At 43.7% G+C, this 12,394-nt stretch overlaps 1 protein-coding gene across 3 annotated transcripts; it reads left to right on the forward strand.

Moving 5' to 3' along the window:
* The first annotated feature begins 1,789 nt into the window (after nucleotides 1-1,789).
* On the forward strand, nucleotides 1,790-12,083 carry LOC139573455 (potassium-transporting ATPase alpha chain 1-like). 3 transcript variants are annotated; one of them, XM_071396918.1, is made up of 23 exons: nucleotides 1,790-1,939; nucleotides 2,078-2,188; nucleotides 2,311-2,370; nucleotides 2,504-2,707; nucleotides 3,604-3,717; nucleotides 4,881-5,015; nucleotides 5,676-5,793; nucleotides 6,449-6,717; nucleotides 6,810-7,118; nucleotides 7,232-7,366; nucleotides 7,541-7,733; nucleotides 8,122-8,297; nucleotides 8,464-8,600; nucleotides 8,828-8,978; nucleotides 9,169-9,337; nucleotides 9,496-9,650; nucleotides 9,740-9,863; nucleotides 10,083-10,228; nucleotides 10,473-10,606; nucleotides 10,800-10,901; nucleotides 11,009-11,100; nucleotides 11,255-11,331; nucleotides 11,545-12,083. In XM_071396918.1, the coding sequence occupies exons 1-22, from the start codon at nucleotides 1,928-1,930 to the stop codon at nucleotides 11,281-11,283; spliced, it is 3,075 nt and encodes a 1,024-aa protein (XP_071253019.1). In that variant the 5' UTR covers nucleotides 1,790-1,927; the 3' UTR covers nucleotides 11,284-11,331; nucleotides 11,545-12,083. The 3 variants fall into 3 exon arrangements, with proteins under 3 accessions (XP_071253019.1, XP_071253017.1, XP_071253016.1); XM_071396916.1 differs by having other exon boundaries at nucleotides 11,255-12,083; XM_071396915.1 differs by lacking the exon at nucleotides 11,255-11,331.
* The last annotated feature ends 311 nt before the right edge of the window (nucleotides 12,084-12,394 follow it).

The following is a 12,394-nucleotide window of genomic DNA, read 5'->3' on the forward strand; positions in this document are numbered from 1 at the left end:
AACATCATCAAATCACCTCTGCTTAGTCTAATACAGTGACAACTAAAAGATACCAAAAACAATTTAGATCAATCAAGGGAAGCTAAATATGATGTGGCTGTCTATGGTTCTGATTTCTGTGTGCGCGTTCGTGCAAGCATGTTGACTCACCCTACTTGTAGAAAAACGCCAATGCCATCCTCCTCTCATGTTGACGAAACAATCTATCACTCTGTCATACAGTACACACTTTCATTTTTTGTTGTCCTAGGCTACCTGGCTAAAATGCTTGCTTGCTGGCGTAATTTCCATTCATGGGCAACGTTAGCTAGTTAACATTAGCCTTCTACATCTAGCTACATATTGAACTTCCATCCTCTCAGGCCAGGGGCACAACAATGTATGAACTAATGGTTGGATCAGAGTTGCTGTTATAATCATTGGCCAGCATGGAGAATTAAGTTAAACCACAAGTCCACATCCCTATCTCAATCAATGGCTAATTTAGGAAAGGGCCCATTTTAGCTAGCTAGCTAGCCTCCGGAGGACAACAACACAACCAGATGCAACAATTCAAGTTTTTCTGTCAATGACGTATGCTCTCAATGGGATTTGATAGGAGTGACGCCAAAATCCAAACTGGCTTCCATTCACAGTTGAGCTCGCTCAGTTTAGCTCAATGCTGGTTGGCACATTTTTTTCTAATCTGGTCTATCGCTTTTAAAATATATATATTTTAAATGTAACCTTTATTTAACTAGGCAAGTCATGGGTTAGACTTGGGTTAGTTATAAAAATCACCTGTTCAGGGTGCTTACAATACATGCCTTACAAACATGATGGAAAATTATTGATAAATTGGCAGATGATAGAATTCACTGTTGGATGGATGTTGCCCGGTGAAGAAACATTATTTCACTTAATTCAATAAGAGTTATAATAGGCATTGTGGTAGTTCAATAACAGTAATAAAAGTATTACGCCAGTTCATCTCCCGCCCACTGGTGTCTTTGTGATGGGAACACGGAGCAGTACATAAGAGGTTGTGAGTGTCAATTCGTTTTTAATGTTCAATTGTCCTTTCCTTATAAGGGCAGATGACACAGCAGTGATGCCAATGTGGAGTGTGTCACCATCACACCTTTTAGCGGTCTGAGGCACAAATACTGTAAGTATTTACACACTCTCCCACTGATAAGGTGTTCTCACATTGGCCCCTAAACAGGAAATGTAGAAAAAAAGTCTCCATTTTCTAAACGCTTACTGGCCTGGCATGACCATATCGCTGTATTTTATTTGAATTGACCACTACAGTTTTTTACACTGATATACACTGTAAGTTAGGCCCTCCTGAGGGCATTTGAATCTACTTCTCACTAGATGTGTTTCATCCAATTCATGTCTTCTATATCTGTACCAGTCATTGAATGGGATGAACCAGTCATTGTCTCAGTGTCAATGTATCAGTCAATTAATGTGCATCTGAGTAGAGAAGAAAATCACCCTTGATGTAATACAGATTTGTCCTATCACAAGTTAAAGAAGTAGTTGTGACTTTGGAACGGCATTGACCTTCTTGATAGCTTTACAGTTAATCAGGGAACGTAAAAACTTGTGTATTCTGATAAGACAGGTACAAGCCCTACACACAAGGCCAATGGCACTGATATGAAAGAGCCACCAATGTGGGTAGGGGCCGCTTTGCCATTCACCTTAATAGGGGTGACATTGGCTACACTTAAAATGGCACTGCCATTTTGGGGCGGGTAGAGAAGGTGAAGGTGGTGCGGTAGTATATAAAGCTGAGCCAACAGTCTGGTCCTGCTCTGGAGGTTGGTGATTTTACTCTGAGGAACATCCCTAGTGAGGATATAAAGACGCTTCTAAGATTTCGGGGGGAAAGAGGACTGAGCGTTGGACTTCAATTGATTTGGGCAGGCCCTCCACCATGAGTAAAGGGGTAGGTGACCCATTTATGTGATTAATCAAAGCTCTAATCAAATTGTCATGAATTAAATTTGATTTTCATTCAATGATCAAGGATATTGTATATTCACCCCTAGCAAGATGATACAGCATGTCACCTCTTTGTCTCCAGGACTCTTACGACATGTTTGAGATGAATGGAGAAGTGGATGTCAAGATGAAGAAAAAGAAGAAGATAAAGAAAAAGGATAGGCTAGAGGGCATGAAGAAGGAGATGGACATTGTGAGTGTGATTCACAAGACCAGAAGGAGAGAGCGCTGGAGAGAATATGCCAAATTAAATTAAATGGGACAGAATTGCATCATAAATACATTGTAGCTTTAACAGTCTGTCAATCTTTACAGGACGACCACGAGATCACAATAGAAGAGCTAGAGATGAGGTATACCACCAGTGTTACCAAGGTAACCATGCTACCATGGGGTTTCTGTCCGTCTGTCTGTGTGATGAAACAGACTGCTGCTAATATAGAGTAAATCTCTCCCTCTTTCCCTCTCTCTCACTCTCTCCCCCCTCCTCCCCCTTAAATCCCCTCAGGGCCTGACGTCCAGCAAAGCAGCGGAGGTTCTGGAGCGGGACGGCCCCAACGAACTGCTGCCCCCCAAAGGGACCCCAGAGTACGTCAAATTTGCCCGTCAGCTGGCCGGAGGGCTGCAGTGTCTGATGTGGGTGGCAGCCGTCATCTGCTTCATTGCTTTCGGCATCGAGTTCTCCAGGGGAACCCTCGGCTGCTTTGACGATGTGAGGAGGATGGGGCGGGGAGAGAAAAAGGGGGAGGAGAGAGGAAGGGTAGGAGGAGGGGGAGGAGAGAGGTGGAGGAAGAGGTGGAGTACGAGACTGTAGTGCAGGAATGTTGAACAATATTAGAATAGTGAGGAAGGGATTGTTGACAGATGGATAAGGAGAGAGTTGAAGCGTTTGAAAAAGTTACACTGGGAGGCTAAAAATACACTGGGAGGGTGAAGGAAAGGCTAAAGATACACTGGGAGGCTGAAGGAGAGGCTAAAGTTACACTAGGAGGGTGAAGGAGAGACTAAAGTTGCACTGGGAGGGTGAAGGAGAGGCTAAAGTTGCACTGGGAGGGTGAAGGAAAGGCTAAAGTTGCACTGGGAGGGTGAAGGAAAGGCTAAAGTTGCACTGGGAGGGTGAAGGAAAGGCTAAAGTTGCACTGGGAGGGTGAAGGAAAGGCTAAAGTTGCACTGGGAGGGTGAAGGAAAGGCTAAAGTTGCACTGGGAGGGTGAAGGAAAGGCTAAAGTTGCACTGGGAGGGTGAAGGAAAGGCTAAAGTTGCACTGGGAGGGTGAAGGAAAGGCTAAAGTTGCACTGGGAGGGTGAAGGAAAGGCTAAAGTTGCACTGGGAGGGTGAAGGAAAGGCTAAAGTTACACTGGGAGGGTGAAGGAAAGGCTAAAGTTACACTGGGAGGGTGAAGGAAAGGCTAAAGTTACACTGGGAGGGTGAAGGAAAGGCTAAAGTTACACTGGGAGGGTGAAGGAAAGGCTAAAGTTGCACTAGGAGGCTGAAGGAGAAAATACTGTATGTGAAGAAAGGGGAATACATACGATAATAACATGTATTACAGCGTCAACATATTGTGTTTGTTTCATCACTATTTCTCTGTGACCACACATGTCTACAGCTGTACCTCGCCATCACTCTGATTACTGTTGTTGTGGTGACTGGCTGCTTCGGTTACTACCAAGAGTTTAAGAGCACCAACATCATCGCCAGCTTCAAAAATCTAGTTCCACAGGTAAAGATATGGAAATACATTATAACTAAGGAAATACATTATAACTAAGGAAATACATTATAACTAAGGAAATACATTATAACTAAGTAAATACATTATAACTAGAGAAATACATTATAACTAGAGAAATACATTATAACTAAGTAAATACATTATAACTAAGTAAATACATTATAACTAAGGAAATACATTATAACTAGAGAAATACATTATAACTAAGTAAATACATTATAACTAGAGAAATACATTATAACTAAGGAAATACATAACTAGAGAAATACATAACTAGAGAAATACATTATAACTGGAGAAATACATTATAACTGGAGAAATACATTATAACTGGAGAAATACATTATAACTGGAGAAATACATTATAACTAGAGAAATACATTATAACTGGAGAAATACATTATAACTGGAGAAATACATTATAACTGGAGAAATACATTATAACTAGAGAAATACATTATAACTAGAGAAATACATTATAACTGGAGAAATACATTATAACTGGAGAAATACATTATAACTAGAGAAATACATTATAACTAGAGAAATACATTATAACTGGAGAAATACATTATAACTAGAGAAATACATTATAACTAGAGAAATACATTATAACTGGAGAAATACATTATAACTAGAGAATACATTATAACTAGAGAAATACATTATAACTAAGAGAATACATTATAACTAAGAGAATACATTATAACTAAGAGAATACATTATAACTAAGAGAATACATTATAACTAAGGAAATACATTATAACTAGAGAATACATTACAACTAAGGAAATACATTATAACTAGAGAATACATTATAACTAAGGAAATACATTATAACTAAGGAAATACATTATAACTAAGAGAATACATTATAACTAAGGAAATACATTATAACTAAGGAAATACATTATAACTAGAGCCATGAGTGTTTCCTGAAGATGTTACCAGACCAGGAAACACTCCTGGCCCTAAATACCCATACAACAGTTACTTTGTTATTGTAAGAAACTGTTTACTTTCATGACAAAACTATTCCTTTCATCAACACAGATCATAATCCACTCACTACAGCACTGATCCAAGGCAGTCAGTCCATCAATCAATCATTGAAATACAGGGATTTGGTATAACCATCTATCTCTTTCTAGCAAGCCCTGGTGATCCGTGACGGGCAGAAGAACCAGATCAATGCCATGGACCTGGTGGTGGGAGACCTGGTGGAGATTAAGGGTGGTGACCGCGTGCCTGCTGACATCCGCATCATCTTTGCCCAGGGCTGTAAGGTAGGTACACTAGGCCACCAGTTCCCATTATAGACCACTAACACACTTTCAACCCAGAAGTAATGGCTAAGGGTGTTGATGCAGGTTGAGCAGGAATGTGAACATAGAGCTAGGATTCAGGTTAGGATTAGTGTTAGGGTTATAGTTAGAGTTAGGTTTGAAGCTAGGATTATGGTTGATCCGGGATGTGGACATGAAGCCAGGGTTAGGGTTAGGGTTGACTCGGGGTGTGGACATGAAGCTAGGGTTAGGGTTAGGTTTAAGGTTGACCCGGGGTGTTGGCATGAAGCTAGGGTTAGGTTTAAGGTTGACCCGGGGTGTTGGCATGAAGCTAGGGCTAGGTTTAAGGTTGACCCGGAGTGTTGGCATGAAGCTAGGGTTAGGTTTAAGGTTGACCCGGGGTGTTGGTATGAAGCTAGGGTTAGGGCTAGGTTTAAGGTTGACCCGGGGTGTTGGCATGAAGCTAGGGTTAGGGCTAGGTTTAAGGTTGACCCGGGGTGTGGACATGAAGCCAGGGTTAGGGCTATGTTTAAGGTTGACCTGGGGTGTGGACATGAAGCCAGGGTTAGGGTTAGGTTATGCAGAAGACCCGGGTTTGAACCCTGGTTGGTTTCATATGTTATAACCCTGTCAGTTCCTTGATCTCATCATCCTCTCCAGGTGGATAACTCATCCCTGACAGGAGAGTCAGAGCCCCAGAGCAAAACCCCGGAGTGTACCCACGAGAACCCCCTAGAGACCAAGAACATCGCCTTCTTCTCCACCACCTGCCTGGAAGGTAGACACATCACAGGAGGCTGCTGAGGGGAGGACGGCTCATAATAATGTCTGGAGTAGAGTAAATGGAATGGCATCAAACACATGGAAACAATGTGTTTGAGTTATTCCATTTATTCCGGACGATGAGCCCGTCCTCCCCAATTAAGGTGCCACCAATCTATGCCACACACACACACACACACACACACACACACACACACACACACACACACACACACACACACACACACACACACACACACACACACACACACACACACACACACACACACACACACACACACACACACACACACACACACACACACACACACACACACACACTGCCACCACTGCCTGAAAGGTACTACAGAGACACCAGAGGAGGTTGGTGGGAGGAGCTATAGGAAGATGGGCTCATTTTAATGGCTGAAATGGAGTAAATGGAACGGAGTCAAGCATGTTGCTCCCATGTGTTTGATGTGTTTGGTAGTATTGGTACCATTCCATTGATTCCACCACCAGCCTCCTTTGACAGACACACAACCCTTATTAAATCACACACAGAAAAGATTCACACAGAAACACTTACAACAGTAAAAATTTGCAAAAACATCAACATTACACTCATAATGTAATCTAAAATCCCCTTTCCTCTGCTTGGCCCCTACCAGGAGTGGCCACAGGAACGGTCATCAACACGGGTGACCGCACCATCATTGGCCGCATTGCCAGCTTGGCGTCAGGCGTAGGCAATGAGAAGACGCCAATTGCCATAGAGATTGAGCACTTTGTTGACATCATTGCTGGGCTGGCCATCTTCTTTGGCTTCACCTTCTTCGTGGTGGCCATGTTTATCGGCTATGCCTTCCTGGAGGCTATGATCTTCTTCATGGCCATCGTGGTGGCCTATGTACCTGAGGGGCTGCTGGCTACTGTCACTGTGAGTCAACACTGAGGCTCTGGTCTGTCTAGGCCTATATCAAGTTGGTTATTAACAGTTTTCATCAACCATCTCCCTCTCTCTCCCTTCAGGTGTGTCTGTCGCTGACGGCCAAGCGTCTGGCCAGGAAGAACTGTGTGGTGAAGAACCTGGAGGCTGTGGAGACCCTGGGCTCCACCTCGGTCATCTGCTCTGACAAGACGGGCACTCTGACCCAGAACAGGATGACCGTGGCCCACCTGTGGTTCGACAATGTGATCCATGCCGCAGACACCACAGAGGACCAATCAGGTCAGAGCTTTGACCAATCATCCGAGACATGGCGATCGTTGGCAAGAGTGGCAGGACTCTGTAACCGGGCCATCTTCAAACCCAACCAGGAGTCTCTGCCTATTCCTAGGGTGAGCTGATAGACACTAGCCTCAACAGACACATTAATTCACAGACACAGCATCAATGAAAACTATATGATTTATGAGTTACCTTTTTTCCCAATGCACCTATTGTGCAACAGAGAATAGTGGTGGGCGACGCCTCAGAGACGGCTCTGCTGAAGTTCACTGAGCTGGCCATAGGGAACATGATGGAATACAGGGAACGCTTCAAAAAGGTTGTTGAAGTACCATTCAACTCCACCAACAAGTTCCAGGTAAGAGGCCTGATTTTCTGATCTGATTTCAAGTCAGTCTGTTGAAAGTGTGTTATATAATCTACAGTATGTTGTCTAGGTGTATCATGTGACTATTAGACATACTTTAATGGCATTACCAGAATGAATTATTTGTGTTTGAATCGTACTCTGTCTCCCCCCGGTGGCGAGTAGCTGTCAGTGCATGAGTTGGAAGACCCCATGGACCTGCGCTACCTGCTGGTGATGAAGGGGGCGCCAGAGAGGATCTTGGAGCGCTGTTCCACCATCCTGATAAAGGGCCAGGAGATGCCCCTGGATGAACAGTGGAGAGAGGCCTTCCAGACCGCATACATGGACTTGGGGAGCCTGGGGGAGAGAGTGCTGGGTAAGGGACAGTGTTCTTTTTCGGCATCAGACCTGCCAAATATTTTGTGTTTAATAGGTTAAATGACACATTCTGTTAACATCTGACTGCAGAGTGATCTGTTCTTGCAATTTGTAGTCTATGACATTTCAGATTTAGATATGATAATTTATCACAAAGTAGTTTATCACGATGTGAATTACTTTTCTAAGTAACTTTAGTTAAGTAAACTAAGTTTTTCTTAATGGTGGCTTTTGTGTAGCTTAACTTAACTAACTCCAGTGTGAATTAATTTGTAGCTTGGTAACCAATATTTTCAGAGTAGCTTCCCCAACAATTAATGGTATCTCTTCTTTAGGCCCATAAATACCCACTAACCCCTCCAATCTGTCCAAACATTTGTCTCCAGGTTTTTGTCACATCTATCTGAATGAGAATGAGTTTCCTCGTGGTTACAAGTTTGACTCTGATGAGATGAACTTCACCACGTCTGGTTTGTGTTTCGCTGGACTCATCTCCATGATCGACCCGCCACGCGCCACTGTGCCTGACGCTGTCATGAAGTGCCGCACGGCTGGAATAAGGGTACGAGGGTAAAATGGGGGAGAGATGGGGCAAAGGAGAAAGACAGAAAGAGAAAAAAGGAGAGAGTTAGAACATAGATGTAACATACAATGTAACAGGCCATCACAGTCTCCCTCATTGTGTCACGTCAATCAACATCAACTCCTTCCACTGTGACCTCCCTCAGGTAGTCATGGTGACAGGCGACCACCCGATCACGGCCAGAGCCATCGCTGCCAACGTTGGCATCATCACAGAGGGCAGTGAGACAGTAGAGGACATCGCTACCAGGAAACACATCCCAGTGGAGCAGGTCAACAGGAGGTGGGTCTTGTTCCCCAACACCAACACGGTCTGGCAGGGTTAGGACTCTGACTCTCACTGTGGTTGATCAATCTCCTGTGACAGATTTGACTATTTATAGAGTGTGTATATCAAGTAAGAAGGAGTGAGAACTCCTAATACTTCCTGGAGATAATAACGCCCTGTCAGTGGATTTGACCAGTCTATTCTATTCTATCATATTCTAATCTATTCTATGTGGTCTTCAGGGATGCCCGTGCCTGTGTGATAAGTGGTGGTCAGCTGAAGGACATGAGCAGTGAAGAGCTGGACGAAGCGTTGAGGAGTCACCCTGAAATGGTGTTCGCCCGCACCTCCCCCCAGCAGAAACTCATCATCGTGGAGAGCTGTCAGCGCCTGGTGAGCTTCCCCCCCCCCCACCACCACCACCACACACACACACACACACACACATACACATACATACCAAGTCGTTAGTCACACTGCATTCCAGAGATGTTTTTGGTTTGGCTTACCCTTCTTTTTTGTCATGTTATCTCTCTCCTCCCCTCTCTTTCTCTCTCACTCTCTCACTTTCTCTCTCACTAAGGGCTCCATTGTGGCTGTGACAGGCGATGGGGTGAACGACTCCCCTGCATTGAAAAAGGCAGACATTGGTATTGCCATGGGCATAGCTGGCTCCGATGCAGCTAAGAATGCAGCTGACATGATTCTGCTGGATGACAACTTTGCCTCCATCGTCACAGGGGTGGAGCAGGGTGAGTGAGAGTGTCTTAGCAAATCACAAAACACAACAACAGCCATTTTAACAGGCTTATTACATTTGAAATGTATCCTGTGAACCAATATTTGGTTTCACAAAGTTAAGCCTTCATGATACTAAGTAATACTGATTTCGACCATATCTGACACCCAGGCCGTCTGATCTTTGACAACCTGAAGAAGTCCATTGCGTACACACTGACCAAGAACATTCCGGAGCTCACACCCTACCTCATCTACATCACTGTCAGTGTTCCTCTGCCATTGGGCTGCATCACCATCCTCATGATCGAGCTGGCCACTGACATTGTGAGTCTTCTCCTCTTCCTCACCCCTCATCTCCCTGCACTATAAGACCATTCTAGAATGATGCCGATTATCCTTCTTCTATCCTACAGTTTCCCTCTGTGTCTCTGGCCTATGAGAAGGCAGAGAGTGATATTATGCATCTGAAACCCAGGAACCCGCGTAAGGATAGGTTGGTGAACGAATCTCTGGCTGCCTACTCCTACTTCCAGATTGGTGAGGGTTCATGTCTGTTCCTGTAGTATGTAAATGTATGAAAAAGGCCTTGTTTTTTCACTAGGTCCTTTGAGACCGATTGATCCTTGAAGCTGAATGATTTATTGACCAATATTCAAGGTGATAACCTACAAATAGTCTATTAGTACATATTTCATGTTCAATGTTCTCCTCCCTCCCTCTCTTTTGGTTTATCTCTCCCCCTATCCCCTTCTCCAGGAGCAATCCAGTCTTTCGCTGGCTTCACAGACTACTTTACAGCGATGGCCCAGGAGGGCTGGTATCCCCTGCTGTGTGTGGGGCTCAGGTCCCACTGGGAGGATGTCCATCTGCAGGACCTGCAGGACAGCTATGGCCAGGAGTGGGTGAGTGTGTGTGGCTTACTGTAGGATAGATATGGCCAGGAGTGGGAGAGTGTGTGTTGCTTACTCTAGGATAGATATGGCCAGGAATGGCTGAGTGTGTGTGGCTTACTGTAGGATAAGCATGTGTGTGTGTGTGTGTCTTGTGGCCAGGAATGGACAAGTGCGTGTGGCTTTACAGTGCCCTCACTTACCTGTAACTCCTGGAAATGCCTGTTGGAAATATCCTGTCTTCTCTGTTCTGCAGACATACGCCCAGCGTCTGTATCAGCAGTACACCTGCTACACTGTCTTCTTCATCAGTATTGAGATCTGCCAGATTGCTGATGTGTTGATCAGGAAAACCCGCCGTCTGTCCATCTTCCAGCAAGGCTTCTTTAGGTCAGTGGATGTTAACTGCATGGAACAAATGTCTCTTACTCCCTACATACAATCATATACTCTATGAAATGTATTGTTTATGAAAGGATGGTGGCAGAGAAGGCTTCCAACAAAATAACTTGGGAAGTATCAATCTTGATGGGACTAATAAAACATTGTTTGACCATCCTCCATGTTTTCCCTTTGTGTGCAGGAACAAGGTGCTGGTGAGTGCCATCGTCTTCCAGCTGTTGCTGGGTAACCTGCTGTGCTACTGCCCAGGGATGCCCAACATTTTCAACTTCATGCCCATTAGGTACTGTTACACTCTGCTTGACTTGAATGGTTGTCGATTCATCTTCTCTGTCATTGTTTTGATGGATTTCATGTTGGTTTGTTCATGCGTGTAACTCCCCCTTACAGGGGCCAATGGTGGTTCGTTCCAATCCCGTACGGAATTCTAATCTTTGTCTATGACGAGATCAGGAAGCTGGGGGTCAGAAGACATCCAGGAAGTAAGTAGCCTTTCTTGCCTCTGTCTTGTCCATCCATTCATCCTCCATGCATCTATCCATCCATTCACCCACCCATCCCTCCATCTATTTATCATCCATCCATTCCTTGCAGTAGTCAGACCTAATTCAGATTATTTCCATTCCACTATCACAGGTTGGTGGGACCAGGAGCTGTATTATTGAGAGAAGAGGGCATATATCTAGACCAGAGACATAGGTATAAAGATGCAGGTTAGCATTTTCCGTCATGAATCTTGTTCTGGAGGTAGCTCTGCTCTGCAGTGGTCACTAGCTGGCACAGCCACAAAGTCATAAAATCTGATTTTAATTCTAACCCTAACCTTAACCACACTAGCAAATGGCTAACCCTAAACTTAAATTAAGACCGAAAAACAAATGTTTGTTTTCATGAATTTTTACAATATACCCAATTTGACTTTGCAGCTGGCCTAAGAGGACATTTCTCAGTTCTGCCTCTAGGACAAGACTCATGCCAATAAACGTCAACCTGCTATACAGAGAAGTCGGGCTAGCAAACTGTCGTCCATCTTGGTCCCAAACATTCCAAAACAATACAATACAATTTAAATATCAAACAAGGTTTGCCAAACTCTGTACAAGTATAGCTCTGAATATCCTAAACCATTTCTGATACGGAACCAAATCTTATACATTGAAACAATAACCATGAATTATTTTGTGATATGTTTGTAAAGACACACCTCCATGTTCTAATACAAAAAAAATAGAATGCTTGATGTGAGTTTGTAATATCAATTATAATTTGGAATCATTTCCTTTTGTAAATGTAGTATGTGGATGTCTGTGGGTGATTGCCTTTTGTTTCTGAATTCCATTGCCTTTTTATGTATAACATCACACATTTGCCGTCAAGGGTTCTTTCTTGGTGATAATGTTGGAGGTACAGTAGCCTATATGCATTATATTTATGTATTTGTATGAATAAAGTGTGTCAAATATAATGTATTGTATGTCTTCATATTCTAGAGAGATACCTGAAATGTTTCACCACCATTATAACTTAAATTCAAATTAATGAATCCTTTTTATTAAAAGCCAGAGACACTTAGGGGTTTGTACATTGTGTAGCTCAGTCTACCTCTGGTTGATCCAATCTTATCCTGTCCTACATCTGTCCACATAGCATCAGACCGTCTGCTTGGCTGTGGGTAGCTGAGCTGGACTGCCATTGGCTGAGCTGGGTTGTGGGTAGGCTACTCACCTGGATGACTTTACAGAATTCACTTCCTGACTCTCTTGATGGTGCTGCTCT

This window comes from Salvelinus alpinus, chromosome 4 (assembly GCF_045679555.1).
Source record: "Salvelinus alpinus chromosome 4, SLU_Salpinus.1, whole genome shotgun sequence".
In the NCBI taxonomy this organism is placed as follows: Eukaryota; Metazoa; Chordata; class Actinopteri; order Salmoniformes; family Salmonidae; genus Salvelinus; species Salvelinus alpinus.